Genomic DNA, 19221 nt, shown 5'->3' with positions numbered 1-19221 from the left:
GAATATGAAGTTTCTAAATGGAGATAAAATAGTAAAGCAGCAGCTGATGAACAGCTTTGCTGCATTATTCTTTTTGCTGTCGAAAGTTTTACCAATTTTCCAAGGACACTTGTGTTGTTTAGTTCTTGACCGTCTACATTCCTCTACAGTACAAGCAGACATGCTAGCAAGGCAACCAAAAACTAGCCTACTGACACCCCCAGCCGTCTCCGCTGATCACATGACCCTGGCCTTGCAGGTCGTAGCGGTCCGTTGAGAATCTCCCGGGTAGAATACAGTGAGTTCAACTGAAAACAGCTGAGAAAGGTGCCGGTGAATCAAAGCAGCGAAGTCGTAGCCGGACAGCTCAGCGGCGAGCTGAGGGGAGCCGGCTTCTGTTCCTCTGAAAGCTTTACTGCCGGAGTGCTGATTGCCACTGATAGCCGTTAAGTGTGTGTGCCCGTGTGTGAGCATGTGTGAGTGTGTGTCTAGGACCTCTATTTACCTCATATCTGTGATCTGGGAAAGAAAATAAGGGTTTCAGAGACATGACCTCCATGCAGTGCCCTTCATTCAAGTTTTTTCTCTGCACAGACATTTTATTTGATGATTTCTATCTACAAAGAATTTCTCTGTATGTTGGCAGATGTGTTGGTCCTGTCTACGTATGAGAAGTGACTTTTAAAAAGTCATATTGCTAATAAAGAAATGTTTTGTGCACAGTCTATAGCAGACTACAGTCTTGTGGTAGCCCCTCTGCTCCAGCTTTGTAAACACAGCAGCTTAAAGTCAAGCAGCTGCTCCAACACACACACACACACACACACAGCCATATACCGTGGGAAGGATCGTGCCTGGTCTCCTCTTGTGTAATGGCCAGGAAATATTCTCCCTAACATGTAATTTTGTCACGTCGCCTCGCTCTGAGAAATTCGTTGACTGTTTAAATCCATCGTGTGCACTTGCATGTTGCCTCTGGTCATGTGTTGAATGTCTTTCCACTCTGACGTGGCTTCTGCCCTCTTACTTCTCTCCCCAGCCTCCTCTCATCCAGGCGATCTTCAGTGGAGACCCTGAAGAGATCCGTATGCTCATATACAAGTCAGAAGACATCAATGCCCTGGTGAGGACAGACAGACACACACACACATTTACCTGATCTATATGTGCTGTTATCTTGTAATTATGAAATGCTAATTCAAATAATGCGAAGCAACAAAGCTAGTTTTATGAGATAATGTGTCCAGTTTTTTTTCTTTGGTGAGTGTAATGCCCCTTTGTGCAGCTTTGCAACAAAATGTAGATGACATGTACATATGTAACACTGACAGGTCCTGCACAGTTTTAAGGGATTTTGCCAATAGTTGTTGCCACAGCAACATATATTTCTACCTTTTATTTGTCCATAACTCAACGTACGTCTGATTCACTTGAAAACTTTTGTACAGTTGATCCTTAGCACACCCTCATATTTATACACATGATTTATTCAGCATGATTGTGAATAATTGTCTATCCTGATGCAAATCAGATCTATGTCTAGTCTAGGAAAATGAAAACCCGGCTCGGTGGCAATCGTCTTCTCCCCTCCCTTCTCTTCAGCCCCCACTTCCTGTAGTAGCCAGCACCCGGGGGTGAGGGGAGGAGGCCCACAGGTCAAGAGTTAGTGAAGCCAAAGTTCAGAGAAAGTGTTTATTCACATCAGGCCGTGTGGGTGTAGGTACATATGGTGTCTGTACCAGGGCGGCACTGGATGTGAGCTCGCCTGCTGTCCCGTTGTCCTCTCTCCTATGTCTGGTGACGGCTGCCTGTTAGAGGACTCCCACGGCACCGTCATTGTCCACTTGAGATGTGTTTTTGTTGGAGAGGCTGCACTCAACCCAGTCACATGGACATGCGGGATGGTCAGCGGGATCAGGAGTGTGTGTGTGTGTGTGTGTATGTGTGTGTGTATGTGTGTGTGTGTATGTGAGCTGACTGAGAAGAACAATGGATGTGTTGACACTGATGGCCTCAGCTCATCATCTGTGAACTGATACCACAGCCTCCTCTGTTCGGCCTCAGCGTGTACTCGTGGATTGCTGAAATGTAACATTACAGACTTTTTGTGGGACATTTAGCTGACACTCTTGAGTAGAGCTGCAAATCAAACTGTAAATTACTGAAAGCTAATACTGGATGCTTGCTCAGGTTTTTTTGTGTGTTATTAACTGGTTTGATCGTATTTCATGTATGACTGCTTTTAGGCTCTTGTAGGAAAAAAATGCATGGGAAAAATGAGAGAATCTAAAAGTGTTGCTGTGGTGTTGGTTTCAGAGCTGGGGAGTCATGGTGGCACTGGTATGAAAATGTTTTAAGGACACTCTCTTAAACCACAACACTGTTTGATATGTGCAGCTGCTGAAATCCTGCTGTACCTTGCCAACATGAAAAACAAGCATCAACTGACTGACTTCTTCCCTCAGGATGCAGAGAAGCGCACCCCGCTGCATGCAGCGGCCTTCCTGGGCGATGCTGAGATCACAGAGCTCCTCATCCTCTCTGGTAAAATATATTTCCTTGTTTCTTACTGTGTCTCTCTGAGTTTTCATCCCATCTTTTTTTCAGCTGTCCTTGTTATCAAATCCTTTGAAAATGCCTGTAAATTTGCTACATTTTCATAATGTTGTATATATAACCATCATATAAAGTCAAAGTGCATCTGCAGAACAAACATAACATGCATCATCTTAAATGGCTAAGCTAAGGCTGTGCAGTTATTCAAAAGATCCCAATGACAATACCAAAACCATTTCAATAAAAAGCAACCAGTTGGAAGTGTACAACAATATTTACTAAGGTTAACAACAGAAAAATACTTCACTGCTAATTCATTAAGCGCCTGATAGATCCCCTTGAGTCTCGCTGCCGTTGGTGGAGTAAAGCTAGTAGGTTGGTGGGAGAAACAATCGATTGAATCTCCGCAGACACGATGAGGAACGGTGGTGATGGGGAGGTGGTGGGTTGCTCAATAGTGGTCTATAAGACAGAAAGATATTTTCAGAACAGCATCCTGGGACTGATTGGCTTGAGGAATGTGGGCAGAAAGATCATTGGTCAGGTATGGTGGGAAGGTGGAAGAGGAATGGGAAGATTAGATTAGAATGGTAAGAAATACCAGATATGGTCCCATAGCGGAGTAAAGAGAAGAGATGAGAGAAAAGATCCCTCCAGCTGTTATTTATAATGCATGTAGCTCTGAGTGACTTTCCAGTTCGGCTGGTAAACCTGCCACGTCATCAGTGCCATGTTTATCACTCCTCTTCTCTGCAGGGGCCCGGGTCAACGCCAAAGATAATATGTGGCTCACCCCTCTCCATCGCGCTGTGGCATCTCGGAGTGAGGTGAGCACACACACACACACACACACACACACACACACACACACACACACACACTTCCTGAGTCCAAGTCTTTCTTGTTCCCAACAACTCAAGCAATGCAGTCAGAATTCCTCACAGTGACACAGGTGTCAAGGAGCTCAGCCACACCTTGTGGTATTTACCTGAAAACATGCACACTCATCATTTTTCAGCCTCCCCCAGCCCACTTACATGCATGCTGGTCTCAGCTTTACATTTGTACGCTTTGTGAATCTGGGTTAGAGCAATTAGCCACATCACTCCCAGTGCCCAGACAGGTAAATCAGCATGGCTGCAATAGCTGGCGGAGGAATCTTAGTGGTGTGGCCTAGGTTTGTTTGCGTTGTAGGATTATATTTAAGAGTGTAGTTGTGATTGGGTGATGCTGAAAATTACACGTTTCAACAAAGGCAGAGTATCACACTTATCAAAGCACTGCACATACACGCCGTGGACAAAGTCGTTAGATTTACATATGTACGGACATTTTACACATAGGATTCGGATGAAAAGATCTTACAGTAAACTGAAATGTAAACTAAAGAGAAATCATGGTAGTTGAAGTCTGTATTGTTGACAGAATGATAACAGCTTTGTTTGTCTGCTGTGTTACCTCACAGTTCATATAGAGGTTTTCTCTTCTGTCCATTCCATCTGCTATTTTGAAAGCTGATTTTAGGTTCCCTGAGCAGTTAATCTAATGTTCATACTTCTAATTCAGCCATGATAGCTTGGCAGGAAATACCTCTTCAAGCGAAATATTCCAGTTTTGTTTAGTCAAAGTTATTATTTGTTTGCTGTGGTTTGTTTGTTTCTTTGTAGCTGGACTTTGTGGTAATGTTGTGTTGGACTTATTTGAACTGAAAGGTGTTTCTGATCCTTGCAGCATTGTCTATTGTTAATTTTCACATGAAAAAAAAAAATGTTCCATGAAAGTAAAAATGTTGGCTCTTTATTAGTCACTATAAAGCACTTATTAATGCCCTATTGTGCATGACCATATTCTACAGCTACTAGGCCTTTAACTAAGAGTTTTTTCTCAATAACCTGCTAATTACTGCTTACTGATAGTATGTAAGACACTTGTTGTATTCGTAAGTGCTTTATATTGACTAATAAAGAGACAACATGCATTCCAATCAGCAACTAGTTAACGGTGAATATATATATATATTTATATATATACATATATATGTATATATATATGTATATGTGTGTGACCATGCAAACATAAAATTGCAGGGGCCCCACCCATCAAGGTCAAAAGTTGTACGCTTCTCTTGACCTCATTAAAGACAAAACAAAAACATTTTCCAAGTTGTGATCATGGGTCCCTCTGTTAATTATTCATTTATTTCTTTTTACATGCTGAATGTTTATTTTTGATATAAGGAAACAAGTGTACAGTGAGTTGAAGTGAGTTATTGATCCATAATAACACGCTCTCTCTTCGACTGTTCCGCAGGAGGCGGTGCGAGTTTTGATCCGCCACTCTGCCGATGTGAACGCGCGGGACAAGAACTGGCAGACGCCGCTGCATGTTGCTGCAGCCAATAACGCGCTGCGGTGCGCTGAGGTCATCATCCCGCTGCTGAGTAGTGTCAATGTGTCAGATCGTGGCGGACGCACCGCACTGCATCACGCTGCCCTCAATGGCCACACTGAGGTACTGCAGAGACTGACTGACTGTCTGCTGTGTTCTCAGTGAAATAAAACAATTTTCATCCTTCCTGCAGCACCGTGTCCACATTCCTGCCACAGCATATTGGTGTAGTACTGTGAAGAGACTGTGATGTAACCATCCTTTGTGCTATTTTGCTTGAATAGCTTGGTTAAAGGAAACAAGTGGACAAGTGTGGCTGTATTGTTGGGGTCATTCAGTGGGTTGTTCATTTTGAAACGCAATCATTCACAAATATGGTGAATCTAAAATGAACAGTGAGAGGGGGCAGATTTCTGAAGCCAAACTGAATGGATGGCTCCTCTATTTCTGTCCAACACCGTCTCTCCAGAGTGTTTATGCAACAGCTGAGCCAAGTGATGAGATGTATTTACAATGCTGTTATATATATAGACAATCACCCACACACACACATCCTCACACTGACACGAACGCTGCTGCACACACACACAGAAGCATACAAACATAAATATATAGCTCTTGTATTACGCACTAATTTCCCCTCCCTCTGTTTCTCTCTCTGTCAGATGGTAAACCTCCTCCTCACTAAAGGAGCCAACATCAACGCCTTTGACAAGAAGGATGGCCGAGCACTGCACTGGGCAGCTTTCATGGGTGAGTTGGTGAAGACTTGTCATACATCATGCTGTTATTTCCTGGAAGTAGATCCTAATAGATGCTGTGGAAAATGAATGATTGCCTCATTCTAATAATTGAAGGACCTAATCATTAGAACTTGAACAATGTGAGACTTTTTTATGCCAATTGCAACAAGACAAATCATAAGACAATTGGTAATTTTACAAAGTTAACATGTCAGAACAAAACATGCATGAGGCTCATAGAAACACTACAGCAAACAGAGTTTTCCATGGAGAAAAGCCTTCAGTGCTGTTCTTTGCTCTTCTTTCATTGAGGAAATAATCTCCATGATATCTACGCTGACCTCTTTAGGAGCCACCATTGATTCAGAACAAAAACAATGGCCTCCTGTAGCTCTAGCTGCCAGTAGTTCCCCATAGGTTGCTGACTGGTCCAGACCCCTGTGATCTCGTGTGATCTTGTGTGATCTCGTGTGATCTTGAGATTTCACAAATCCAGCTGCCTCACAAGATAATGTTGAGTGCATTATTCATAATTTCTTTGCTCACTCAGTTCATCATGCCTCAGTATAAAAAGTCTTTTCTTCTGTCTGTTACATAAACATAGTTGGTTTATTACTTCAGTGTTGCTTCTAGTCCATAAACAACTTCATCTAACAGCCGATTCCCCCTTTTTGCCCATGATTTGTGTGCTGTGGTGCGCCCCCTGCAGGACATTTGGATGTGGTGTGTCTGCTGGTGAGTCAGGGGGCGGAGATCAGCTGTAAGGACAAACGGGGATACACTCCCCTCCACACGGCGGCCTCCAGCGGACAGATCGCTGTGGTCAAACACCTGCTCAACCTGGCTGTGGAGGTCAGGCCCCACACACACACACACACACACACACACACACACACACACACATACAGGCATACGTGTTTTAAGAGACCATTTTTGCAGATTCTTGACTGGCGGTGGTTTATGAGACCACACCTAACGCAACATGTGGTGAACTTAAAAAACAAATCAAAAATTTGCAGAACACAAATCTGACTTCAAAATCCTCATTTCTCTTTTAAAAGAATATGTGACATTTCACAGGCTTACGAGGTCAGACAAATAGTGGTTTGTGAAACCAACTGGGTTTATGAGGCCTGTTTACATGTAACACACAAACACAGACCAGGTAATGGTGTGAGAGGACTGACATACATTACAAGGGCTACAAGAATACAATACTATATTTAATCTCTTAAAAAACCATTTAAAGACCCACTCCAATCCTCTCTTTTAACTATTTTCATTCTCATTGGTCTTTAAATTGTTGTTATGAAGTTTTTAGCCAAAATAACAAAACCTTTGCCATTTTCCAAGACTCTCCTTCTGCAGAGTGCCAGTTGCTCATTAGTCATGTGCCTGAGTTGTTGGCGGAGGCGGTGCTGCTGCTCTGCACCCTCCCCCTCACACGCCACATCTCAACTGAAGAAAATCCAAAAAAAATAAGTTAGGATTCAAGCACACTCTCACACCAAACGCACGCTCCCAGACTCACTAAAAGCAGAACAACAGCGACACACACACCTCTTGGCTATCATCACAGGTCTTGTTTTTACTCTGATAACAGATAGATGAGTCCAATGCATTTGGGAACACGGCGCTCCACTTGGCCTGTTTTAACGGTCAGGACGCCGTCGTCAGCGAGCTGATCGATTACGGCGCCAACGTGAGCCAACCTAACAACAAGGGCTTCACCCCACTGCACTTTGCTGCCGCCTCCACACATGGAGCGCTCTGTCTGGAGTTCCTGGTCAACAACGGGGCCGATGTCAACGTACAGGTATATGTCAGCTGCATGTCTTCCTCACATAAGCCAACACAGCTCTTCCATCCTTAAAGAGGATTTGTGACACATTCTTAGCTCTAAGTCTAATATTCACCGTCTTTTAGCTCTGTTTTTGGTTCCTACCGCCTCCTGAGGGAAATACTCCCTATGTTCATCAGCTGTCTCCAGCTGTGTCAGCTGTTTGGTGCTCAGAGGGTTTTTAGAGTTTTCCTAGCTAAAAACAGTTTCCTGTTATGAGAGCGGTGAGACTGAACCAAAGCAGTGAAGCTTGGTTGCACCTTTGATGGGGGTGTTGCACCTTTATTGTGATTATTGGTTCATGAGGTTTGGTGATCTCCTGTGATTCCAGCACAGCTCCACCCACCTCCAACCTGACCAGAGGTCTAAGTAGCCTGAGTAAATGAGATCAATATGTCTATGTTAACAATGTCAAACGACTGTTAATTATTGTAACAAACCTACAGAGAGTTATGTCCAGACTCGACTGAGCCATCTAGCACCTTTAGGTCATTGTCTTGGTCTTGCTTATTAACTTTTCTATGTACAGAGAATGTTACTGAGATGGGGTTATGAATGTTTGCTGTTTATTCAAAAGAAACAAAAAGCCAATAAACAAAGTATTGAAAAACTGTTTGTTTCAGTCTCACTGCCCTTGTCAGCCTTATTTCCAGCTGCAGCAGGCAGCTGTTTGCAGTGATCAGCCCACCGTGCTCTACCTGCTCAGCACCTGCAGCAGACATCCAGCTGCTAACACCTGGAGCGTTTTAGCAGCTGAAAGAGTCAGATATTTTGCTCTGGAGTTGGTGGAAACAAGAAAGAGCACAAGGAGAGTGAATACTGGACTTGAATGTGCCAGAGGAAAAACCAAATGAAAAAAGCTTTGCTCTGTGCCAGCTGGATTTGTATATAGGCAGCGGTTTGCCAGTACACTACCCATAAAAACTTCATGAGGTTGTATGTGATTGTTGTGTTTAGAACTTGTTGCACCACACTGAGGTTCCCTAATAATGAATTAATATAGGTTTAAAGAGACGAGATCATAACAGCAATGTTAACAGGATAGACATGCAAGGCGAATTGCTAAATATTAGCGTGTTGCCATGCTATGGGTAGGCATGCCGACATGATGTTAGCTTGTTAAATTGCCATAGATTAACGTGTTACTCCATCCCTCTCAACTCATCTTACTGCTGTGTTGACAAAATCATGAAATCTGTTGTTGTATTTGTCCTCCACCCTCTTCAGAGTCGGGACGGGAAGAGTCCTCTTCACATGACAGCAGTTCACGGACGCTTCACTCGCTCCCAGACCCTCATTCAGAATGGTGAGTCTTAGTCTTGCTTCTGTTTGTTTTTGTCTTGGGATCTCTGACAGTTACACCTGTTGCATATTCTCCCCATAAATGAACGTTTCATTTCAGGTGGAGAGATCGACAGTGTGGACAAGGATGGCAACACCCCTCTCCACATTGCTGCCCGCTATGGTCATGAGCTCCTCATCAACACGCTCATCACCAGTGGAGCAGACTGCACAAGGTTTGTCTGTTCGCCTGTAGAGAAACGTTTGTTAAGTTACTTCACCAAAACAGTTTCTAGTAAAAGAGTGTGTTGTTTCCTCTCTGCATCTGTCTCCACAGGCGAGGAGTCCACGGCATGTTCCCCCTCCACCTGGCTGCCCTGAACGCTCACTCTGACTGCTGCAGGAAGCTGCTGTCCTCAGGTAGCACACCAAGTTAAACCTGAACTAGTGACGTCCTTCAACTTCTTCTCTATGTGCTTTATCTTTACTTATGATTACTGACCTCTACTGCCTGACCTTTGATTCCCCAATTATTGTGTCTTTTAGCAGAATGTTATCAGTTGCCAGTTTGTTGGTACACCTGGTTAAAACTAACGCAGTCTAACATCCGTCCTCATATCGATCCTGCCTTCATGAAGGTTAAAATCAGTTTTTGTTGAAGCGGTTTCAGAGAGGCTGCAGTTTGTGGGGCTGCTGAACTGTATTGCTTTATACTGACAGGTGTTTCTGTAATGATGATCAATGATGGTGGGCTCAATAACAGAAGCACATCTCTGCCTCAGTCTTTAGGTGCAGTATAGGGTAGATAGCCTAGCTCATTTTAATACCAGTCAGCTGGAAACCTAAAAAGTCCGCAGGAGATAATGTTTTTAGGCACCTCACGCAGCAGGTTATGTTAGCTTCATGGGCTCTGCTAAAAGCTGCTGATAAAATCTGCAAATCTGTTGCTTTCATCAAACTGCTGTCACACACATGCTTCATGTCTCTACTCCAAAACACTCCAACATTATTAAACAATGGGTTTTTTATTTAACATTCTCACCTCTGAGAGCACTTGAATCACTAAGTGAATATTGCCCTGGATATGTGCTGATTCTGAGTCTGTTTTACCATAACATCATCTTCAAGTGTAATTTACAGGGAGGTTTGAGCCTGGTTGTTCTTGCTCCCAGTGGTGAATTCCTCCACAAGCACATGTATTCAGCTCAGGCCAAATTCAAGTCACAATGTTCCAGAAACAGACAAGGCCTCACTGAGTCTAATTACTGGCTGATGAGACCACTCTCCCTCTGGACAAGAGTGTTTTCTGCTGAATTCTCCTCTCTAGAGCACTGACATTGGTCGTTAATATCTCGTTTACATCTGAAACGTTTCCTTGTTGCTTTTGGCAGTGAAATAATTTGTCCCTCCACTCATCCCATGTATTTTGTTTGTTTCTGAGAGATGCAGAAGAGACAGATATATTTAACAAATTTGAGGTTGGAGCAGAGAAAAGACAACAATCCTCTTCTCCCAGCTCCCTTTTGATGATTTAAGAAGGCCCTGGCACTTGTGTCTGGAGGCATGGAGCAGGATGAAACTGGCCTCCTCATGTGGCTCTCAGAGCTGCTGCAGTGAACAACAAAGAAGTCTTTTACATGTGCCTGAGCCCTGTGCAGCTGCAGAGTTGCGTCTGGTCAGGACTGTTGTGAGCAGTAGTGGCCTGAGCTTTTGTATTTGTTGCACTCAGAGCTAAATTAGGAGCTAAAACTCCCTTTTACACCACATCTGGTGAACCGTGAAGATTAGGCAAATTGTAATGATAAAGGCTCAAAAAGCCACAGCACAACCTGACGACACAGTCATCATGTTGTTTTATTTACCTTCATGCAAATATATTCATTTGGTAGATACTTTTACCCAAAGACATGTACAAAAACTGCATTCAACCTCAGCAGGAACAAAAGCTAAATGCCATCCAAATGTGTGCATCCGTCCCCAACAAACAGCTAGTTAAAAAAGAAATCAGACTTCAGCATAGCCTGGAGTCTTGAACTGTAGTCTGAGAGTTGAGAGTTTGAATACAACCCCCATTACAAATGAGTTGGGTAAAGCAGCTGCGTAAAACGTAAGTAAAGACTCAATGCAATGATTTGCAAATGGAAAACAGGACAAAGACAACCACCTAATGTTCAAACTGATAAACTGTGTTCTTTGTAAGTATACACCCATTCGTAATTTGTTCTTGTTCTTCCCTCCTCTTGTTTGTGCGGGTCCAAAAGAACAATAAAAAAACAAAAGCTAGAAAAAGATGTGGTGGCCATCAGTGACGTTACGTTACTGTATGGACATGGATGATGGCGTCTACGACTGGAATGCCGAAGAAGAAAGCAGAAGAGAATGCTGTTTTATTTCAGCTCTGTTCAGAGGACCATCTGAATGCTGAGACGCATTCAAAACTGGTGGGAGAGGATAGTGATGGGACCATTATGGATGAAAACTGGGTGTCACACCTACATATGCACCATCAAACTTTTGATTTTATTTGCAGAAGACTGCAAACCAATCATGATACTCTCACCTGTCACCATTCAACCTGCTTACCTGTGGTAACTTTCCCAGTCTTTAGTTGCTCCTGTCCCAACTTGTGTCTGCATCAAATTCAGAATTAGCATATTTTACAAAAATCAATGAAGCTGATGAGGTAAAGTATTAAAGATATTGTCTTTGTGCTGATTTCAGTTGCGTATAAGTCAAAAAGGATTATAGCTAATGATCACATTATTCTATATTCATGTTTTATGCAGTGTCCCAATGCTTTTGGAGTCAGGGTTGTACATGTTTTGTGTACAAGCTGACCGAGCACACTTGTCTGAAACTGTAAAGGATCTGCTGACTATTTTCTGCTTATACTCCTGATTCAGCACGTAACCACATTGAAAGAACTAGTAAATACAGTAGCTGCTTTCTCTGTACTGCTTATCAGCCCTCTCTGTTGTCTGCATCACATAGTCAGCTTCTGATCTCTAGCTTTTGTTTTCAGTGTGACTGAATGCTGCACATGTGTTGCAGCAGCCTCGAAGCTTGTGTATGACCAGTCAGTTGTGTTTGGTACAGTCTCCATGCCAATAGTTCCTGCACCATCAGAAGGTCATACGTCAGGAGCAGGAACTGAAACACTGGCCCTGGAACAGAACTGAAACCAAGATCGTGCAGTTAAAAAGGTTTTTGTAAGGAGTTTTCAGATGCTGTCACTCATTTTGAGGCCACTGTTGTTGTGATGTGACACATTTTTAGCACATTAAATGATGCAGGTAGGTAGACACACTGGTCATTCCTGCAGGTGTAGTTCCTGAATTCCTGCTGAAGGAAGTCTGGATTTCTTCTCAGTCAAAACGGCCTCTTAATGTGTGACCTGGTCAAAGCCACATCATCTTGACAGATATTCAAACTGAACTGCTTGCAGCTGTTTCTCCCTCAGACTTCTTCCTTTGTTGGTCTTATATATCTTACACAAGATATATCTTTGTGTCGTTTGCTCTCTGTGTTACACGTAGACGTTTATGTGTTTTCCTGTGTAAGCATGGAACATCATGCACTCACACCTAACCTTCACTGTGTCCCCAACCTGTCGCACTTAACACCTGTCTCTCTCTCCAACTCTTCCTCCTCTCTCTCTGTGGTGGCTGCTGCTGTGTGTTGTCTGGCCTCCCTCCGTCTCCCTGTGCTGCCCTCGTCAGGCCGGAGGTTTAGCATAATGTGTAACGACTCGGTCCTGTCTGCAGGCTTCCAGATAGACACCCCTGACAGTCTGGGGAGGACCTGCCTGCACGCTGCTGCTGCTGGAGGGTGAGCCACTGCATTCATTATAGGACATTTCTTTAAAAGGAAGAAAGCATAAAGGGTAGTTCTGGTTTGTTACAACATCTCTCAGTGCTTATTGTCATCGTTTTGGATATCATTTTTAGATCAGAGAACACCAAAATGAACAAGCAGACAGACAGTTCAGAAACAAATCATTATCTATCCATCTTTATTTGGAGGTGAAACAGAATGTGAGCTCGCCTGAAATACTACAGCACATTAATTATACCTTTCACCTTTATTTTGGCTAAACTGGCCGTTTCTCATCGTCTGACTGCTGGTGTTCCTCACTGTTTTTAAGATATTTGCAAATGCCTTGGTGAGTACAGTGTTGTTATAACTGATGGAAACAATGGTCAAACCAGTGAAAATGAGACCCTAGTTGTAGTAAACCAGAACTATCTTGAAATTGTCTTTTTTTATTAAAGAGCGTTTAGTGATTTCCGTTGTTAAGGGTCAAATGAAGTAGTTTTAACCCATAAAGCCACAATTAAATACTACAACTACCACCACTAATGATAATAATAATAATAATAATTTCTATTGTCTGAATAGTCTTCCTGCAGTAATTGTACCTCTCTACCTGCTCTCTGTGTGCAGTAATGTGGAGTGTGTCAAGTTACTCTTGAGCAGTGGTGGAGATCACAACAGGAGGGATAAATGCGGCAGGTAAGAGAGTAATGCTGATCAGGTAACACGTTCTTTTTTAATAGTGTCAGGAGGGTTGGAATAATAAGATGAGTCATAGATTACTAGATCAATAAAACAATAAAGAGACAATATTGTTTTGATAATTGGAGGATCGTTGAAGTCCAAAGAATGCCAGAATGCACGGCGTTCTCAGGTTCCAGCATCTTAAGACAGGATTTGCTGATTTTCTCGGTTTTAAGTGAATGTGTCTGGGTTTTGATTTTTGTCATTTGAAGACCTTGAACTCATAGTCTGGAAAAAGGGTGGACTTTTTTCACTGTTTTCTGGCAAGTTCTAAATTTCTAAAAAGTATTTAACATGTATAAGCAGTATATAAGCATTTAAAAATAGTTTATAAAACTATAATGTATTTATAAGCGGTGTTTAGTACAACAATAAGTGTTTATTATTGTAATGATAACAGCTCTAACTCCTCCTGTGGGCACCTATAAGAGAAGGCTGGTGTATGTACAGATAGTTGAGATAAGATATAATATGTGTTCACAGGAAAAGTTAGAGTTGTCCACAAATCCTGTACATTAACTGTCATCCAAAAATGTCCTTACAGCTGTGTACAACTGCATCATAGTGCATAGTGTTATAAATCATTTCTTAAATATTTGGATACTGCTTAGAAATGAATAGGGGATTTAACGTATTGTTACTGATTAAATTATTAGTCAGTTATTTAGTTGGGTTGTTTGTATTATTCTCCTCTTTTATCTCCTCTCAGCTTCGATTGCCATTGGTGTTGACACTGATTTCAGTAATAGATGGAGAGTTGGCCAGATGTGATCAATCCGCTTTAAGCACAGTTTCACCAAGCTTCTCTGTCCCATCCTCTGTCCACGCTTGGCCCTTTAGTTCTAGTTAATATTACAGCATACCATAATATAGTAGTGTGCTGAAGGTGAAGGTACTTTTCTATTTCAACATGACCATAACCCAGACCTCAACCTCACCCAACACCTTTTGCCTTGGCACTTCTTCTCCCAACATCAGTGATGCTCTTTTAGCTGATGAGAGCAAATAAAGTTCATATACTTTCGCGCCATGTAGTGTCTGTCCTGAGTTAGATATTGGGATTATTACTGGGAGGAAAAACATGGGATCGGGACATCCTGGAATTGGAACATGTTTTTATGCAGATGTGTGTTTTCTTGGTGATATGTGATCTGTTGGCCTGACTTTGTCTCTTCCTGTTATTTCCCAGGACCCCCCTCCACTACGCGGCTGCCAGCCGTCACTATCAGTGTCTGGAAACGCTGGTTGCTTGTGGAACCGCCATCAACGCCACTGACCAGTGGGGGCGCTCTGCCCTGCACTATGCTGCTGCCTCAGACCTGGACAGGAGGTGAGGGACTACAGTCAGGTCTACAGCTCCTTCGTTCCACACCATCTGCTGTTTCTAAGTTAAAAGGAGAATTCCTTGAAACCTTCTTATTGACAATCTGATGAGGAGAGATGGTGAAATCTGTTCTGGTGGAGCTGCTCCTCTTCACACCACTCCTCTGATGTTGTTCCGAAAATCTGCAGAACCGTCTACTGTTGCTACATATAGAAACCTGATGGTCCACACCTCTCTGTTTCCATGGTAACGGGAGGTGATACCGAGGTGATAGTCATGCATGGCCTCCAAGATTGGCAGCCCCACAGTTTATGATGCGGCACACCGCCAGCCATCCAGTAGTTATCCACTTATTTGTCGGCATTAGTAGGTCCCACCACATAAAAGAGGCTGTTGTTTGAGTGTGCTAATGCTTTATCCTCTTTTATCTCACCCGTCCCTCCCTCCCTCCCTCCCTCCCTCTCTCCCTCCCTCCCTCCCTCCCTCCCTCTTTCCCTCCCTCCCTCCCTCTCTCCCTCCCTCCCTCCCTCTCTCCCTCCCTCTACAGGCGTCGTGTTGCTCTGGAGCCAGAGAGTGAAGGAGTTCAGGCAGAGAGGGAGAAAGAGGCAGCGCTGTAAGTCCACACTGAAAGACATCAAGAGATACAGAAATAGGACATTTTGACCAAAGCTGTGGGCTTGTGCTAAACTACACACCGATCTTAGCAGCTTAGAGTTTGTACAAAACACAGGGAAACTGGCAAATTTAAGTTTACTGAAGAACAGTTGTATGCTTTTTAGAAAAAAAACTCTTCTGTTTTTTAAAAAAAAAACAGACATAATTCTCCTTTATGGAAGCTCATTTCTGCTAGTGTGATGAAAAAAAGCTCCTGTAAGTCATAATGAGAAGCTGCTAATGAGAATCACATTGTTGGAATTAGGCTTCCACAGTCCTTCACAAATACAGGACAAAAAATAAGGAGGAAAGGAAATCAAAAGCGCAAAATTAAGATTTTCCATAAAATTTGTTAAGTTAAACTACTTTTGGACCCAAAAGCAGGACTCAGACACATGACATGCAGTAGTTCAAATGCAGATTTATTGAAAAGTTGCCAAGATGAAGGTTTGGAGAGCTGAGCCAGAATTACAGTGGAGTCGGGCAGGAAGAGAGAGCTGAGTAGCTGGCTGGAAGGCAGACTGGCCAGCGATGGCCGGGGATGATGAACCGGAGGAACTGGGCTTAAACTCGGCCATAATGTTCGTCCACGCTGGCTAACTGAACAATCTGCCGATGAATGGCTGGAGAACCAGGGCTGATAAGTTGCAGGGAAGATGAGTTGCAGGTGTGTTGGCTGATCAGCAGTCAGGAAGCTGGGAGCAGAGGAGTGCCGTGCCCACGACACAGACATGCACACAGGGAGAAACAAATGGAGGAGCACAGGGAAGAAACAGGGGAAACACGAGGACAGGCTGGAGACAAAAGTCTCACAGAGATCTCCAAACTTCAAATTTCAGTGGCCAACAGGTCCGACGTTTGTTGTACTGGGCAGCCTGCAGGTGGGAATGTGATCACGGCGTTCCTGCCTGGTTGGCAGTGGAAGTAGTGAATGAATAGTTTTTAGATATGTAGCTTTTAGCTTTATATTTCAGTGGAAGCAATCTCAAATTTTGATCCATATTCATGTAATTTCCTCTACTTCTTACAAAATGGCACAGCAAAACCAGTATACTACAGCTATTAATACACAGTATATGCTGTGCACTGTAAGTATGTAGTATAGAATAGGGACACAAGTCTCCATACATATTTCTCTCCTCTTACAATAAACTACTGCCTTTCATTTTCTTACTCTTTTTTTTGACCAGCAACCCATTTTGGTTGTTAAAGAGAAGTCAGGGGATACTTTATATTTTAATTATTTTCAACAAAGCTCATGAAAGACCAAAACCAACAATGAATTGATCCTACTAACAAGTATTGTGTGTATCAAAGGCTGATATAACTGGTTCCTCGTTCCTAGAGTCTCACTGTTGTCCAGAAACTATTAAAAACACATCAATGAGTCACCCTGTTGCACTGGGTGGCATGCTCCTTCACTACCATGAATACACACACTGTAGTTTATTTTGACTCAATCCCACACGCACCGTTCTGATGCCACAAATATTCACCACAGCACCAAATGTGGAGCAAGCCGTGGCTGAAAATAATTCCCAAGAAATGCATTATTTGCTCTTTTTTTGAGTAACAGTTGCTAAGAACCACCGTAAAATAATCCTTTATTCATCCCACAGCAGACAAATGTGCAGTGTTACAAAGGGGCGAGTGTAACAGGAAGTGCCACAAACGGGTTCAGGAAGTGAGAAAGTACTGACAGACAGACCAACACATCGTTGCTTTGGATCTTTTCATCATATTGTTGACTCCAGAATCCAGCCCTGTCTGTTTTCATGTGCTATGATTGTTTCTGACTGGGTAAACACTCAATGAGCAGTCAGGTGGTGAAACCACAGAATCTCTTTCTTTCTCAAACCCACACACACACAAAGACACACGAACGCTGTCTAATGTAATGTAATAAACACTCTTTGATATGATGAGTGATATTTAAGCATTAATACATTAGCGTTGCTGGCTGAGTCGCCATCTTCACTGACACTGAAATGTTGTGTTTGTGTTCCAGATGTTTAGAGTTCCTGCTTCAGAGCGGAGCGACGGCCTCTCTGAAAGACAAACAGGGATACAGTCCCGTCCACTACGCTGCAGCCTACGGGCACAGGCACTGTCTGGAACTGGTCAGTACACACACACACACACACACACACACACACACACACAGCACATGGAGGAAATAGTTGTGTTGTTGGATAGTGACTCCAGGCGTTTTCTCTGTCTGTTGACTGATCATATTTTCGGTTTTCTGGTGTCTTCTCACGGCGCTGACCCTAATTTATGTGTACAAAATGTACAAAATGCTTCCATGCAGTAGTAAATCCATGAAAAACATTTGCATTAGGAGTTTGGTGCAGTGTGCCTGTACAGTGTGCCTGTATGCCGTCAGGAGGTTTCACGCTGCTTTTGGGGGAAAACGTGTTCATGTGTGTTGTCTCGATCTGCAGCTGCTGGACAGAGACGACAGCCACCAAGAGGACCCTGAATCTGCGAACGCCAGGAGCCCACTGCACCTCGCTGTGAGTTTCTTTTTCACGCGCACACACACACACAGATAGCATCAGTGTATTATGTATGTATTTTTTGACAATAGTTCTGAAAACTTCTTTCAAAATATCCACAAAATGTTCTTTTAACAACAAAAGATGGCAAAGTTCTTCAATTTTAAATGTTGCCTAAACACATCAGTTGTACCGGAACTTGAATAAAATATTGAGGTAAAATTTAGATTTAAATGAGGAACTGTCTGATCAGACTGTAAATCTTTTCTTAATATCAGCAGTCTGGTTGTGTCTCTGGATGTGAGCAGTTGTTTTGATGAGTGCAGTATGTTATTCAGGAACAGAAGCTCCAAACCACATTTTCAGCAGATATAAAGGTTAAAAAGATTTGTTTTCAGTTAAACATCACCAAACACAGGACATTAAAACAGCTCTAATAGATTAGATTCAGCATTATGGTCTGTTTCTTGGGTTTTCCAGCTGTGACTCAAAGTAGTAAATGTTGAAGTGGTTTTTGAAGAGTCTCTGTCTTTGCAGGCGTACCACGGACACGCTCAGGCCCTGGAGGTGCTGTTGCAGGGGGAGACGGAGGTGGACCAGGGGGATGAGACAGGGAGGACCCCCCTGGCCTTGGCTGCCCTCCGGGGCCACACTGACTGTGTGCACACCCTCCTCAGCCAGGGGGCGTCGCCGCGCACCACTGACATCCAGCACGGACGTACCGCTGTCCACCTGGCTGGTGCGTTCAGCTTCTGGTCTCATATAGTTTAAATGATTCTGATTAGGTTTACTGTGTCTCGGCCCGGGTTAACATCTGGTATCAACACACGCCTGCTTGTATGGAGACAGCATTGTGTGCTTTTGGTCTCGGCCTGTTTTTTAAGGTTTAGATCAGTTTCCATTTAGCCTGAAAGCAGTGTTACAGCAGCACATGGCTTTGAAATGAGACCTCTGACAATCTTTCTGTTTCTGCATGTTACCACCTCTAAGAATGTATAGATACGCTTATGTTTTCATGCACCTCTGGGTTGGATCCAAATACACAACAGAGCTGGGTGATGGGCGGAACCATGCCAAGCTTTGTGTGTGAAGCTTGGGGGCTTTAAACTCAGCAAGCGCAGCAACATCTGGCGGGTTCAAAACTCATAGTGGCCCTTCCAGACTGGAGCCAAAGCACGACGACACCTTTCTGATTTTAGAGTCTCAAATTCAGTGAAAGTCTAAAAAGCCTACACGCTGTTTTACTCTTATTCAGAAGTGCTGCAGGGGATTCACACATTATTGTGCAATACTACAGTAACATAGTTAATTAATGTATGATATTAATGTACCTGTCACAACTTCACAAGACAGAAACGGGCCTCAGAGTTTCAGTATCGTCAGGAAATGTTAAATTGAGGA

General features: G+C 43.2%; 1 protein-coding gene across 3 annotated transcripts in view; it reads left to right on the top strand.

The window, feature by feature from the left end:
* Nucleotides 1-19221, top strand: part of ankrd44 (ankyrin repeat domain 44) — a 38539-nt gene that overhangs the window by 5916 nt on the left and 13402 nt on the right. For 2 of the 3 annotated variants that reach the window (XM_041950080.1, XM_041950078.1), the window contains exons 2-18: nt 1019-1102; nt 2445-2523; nt 3292-3362; nt 4846-5046; nt 5589-5676; nt 6376-6518; nt 7270-7482; nt 8734-8812; nt 8909-9023; nt 9125-9207; nt 12507-12615; nt 13231-13299; nt 14534-14674; nt 15216-15281; nt 17331-17442; nt 17767-17838; nt 18358-18559. In XM_041950080.1, the coding sequence (XP_041806014.1) occupies nt 1019-1102; nt 2445-2523; nt 3292-3362; nt 4846-5046; nt 5589-5676; nt 6376-6518; nt 7270-7482; nt 8734-8812; nt 8909-9023; nt 9125-9207; nt 12507-12615; nt 13231-13299; nt 14534-14674; nt 15216-15281; nt 17331-17442; nt 17767-17838; nt 18358-18559 (1927 nt within the window). The remainder of the gene's footprint in view (nt 1-1018; nt 1103-2444; nt 2524-3291; nt 3363-4845; nt 5047-5588; nt 5677-6375; nt 6519-7269; nt 7483-8733; nt 8813-8908; nt 9024-9124; nt 9208-12506; nt 12616-13230; nt 13300-14533; nt 14675-15215; nt 15282-17330; nt 17443-17766; nt 17839-18357; nt 18560-19221) is intronic. The other variant, XM_041950079.1, reaches the window with a different exon arrangement.

The sequence above is a fragment of the Chelmon rostratus genome, chromosome 13, assembly GCF_017976325.1.
Source record: "Chelmon rostratus isolate fCheRos1 chromosome 13, fCheRos1.pri, whole genome shotgun sequence".
In the NCBI taxonomy this organism is placed as follows: domain Eukaryota; kingdom Metazoa; phylum Chordata; class Actinopteri; order Chaetodontiformes; family Chaetodontidae; genus Chelmon; species Chelmon rostratus.
Note: the sequence above shows the minus strand (reverse complement) of the source record. Positions and strands in the feature narration are given on the sequence as shown.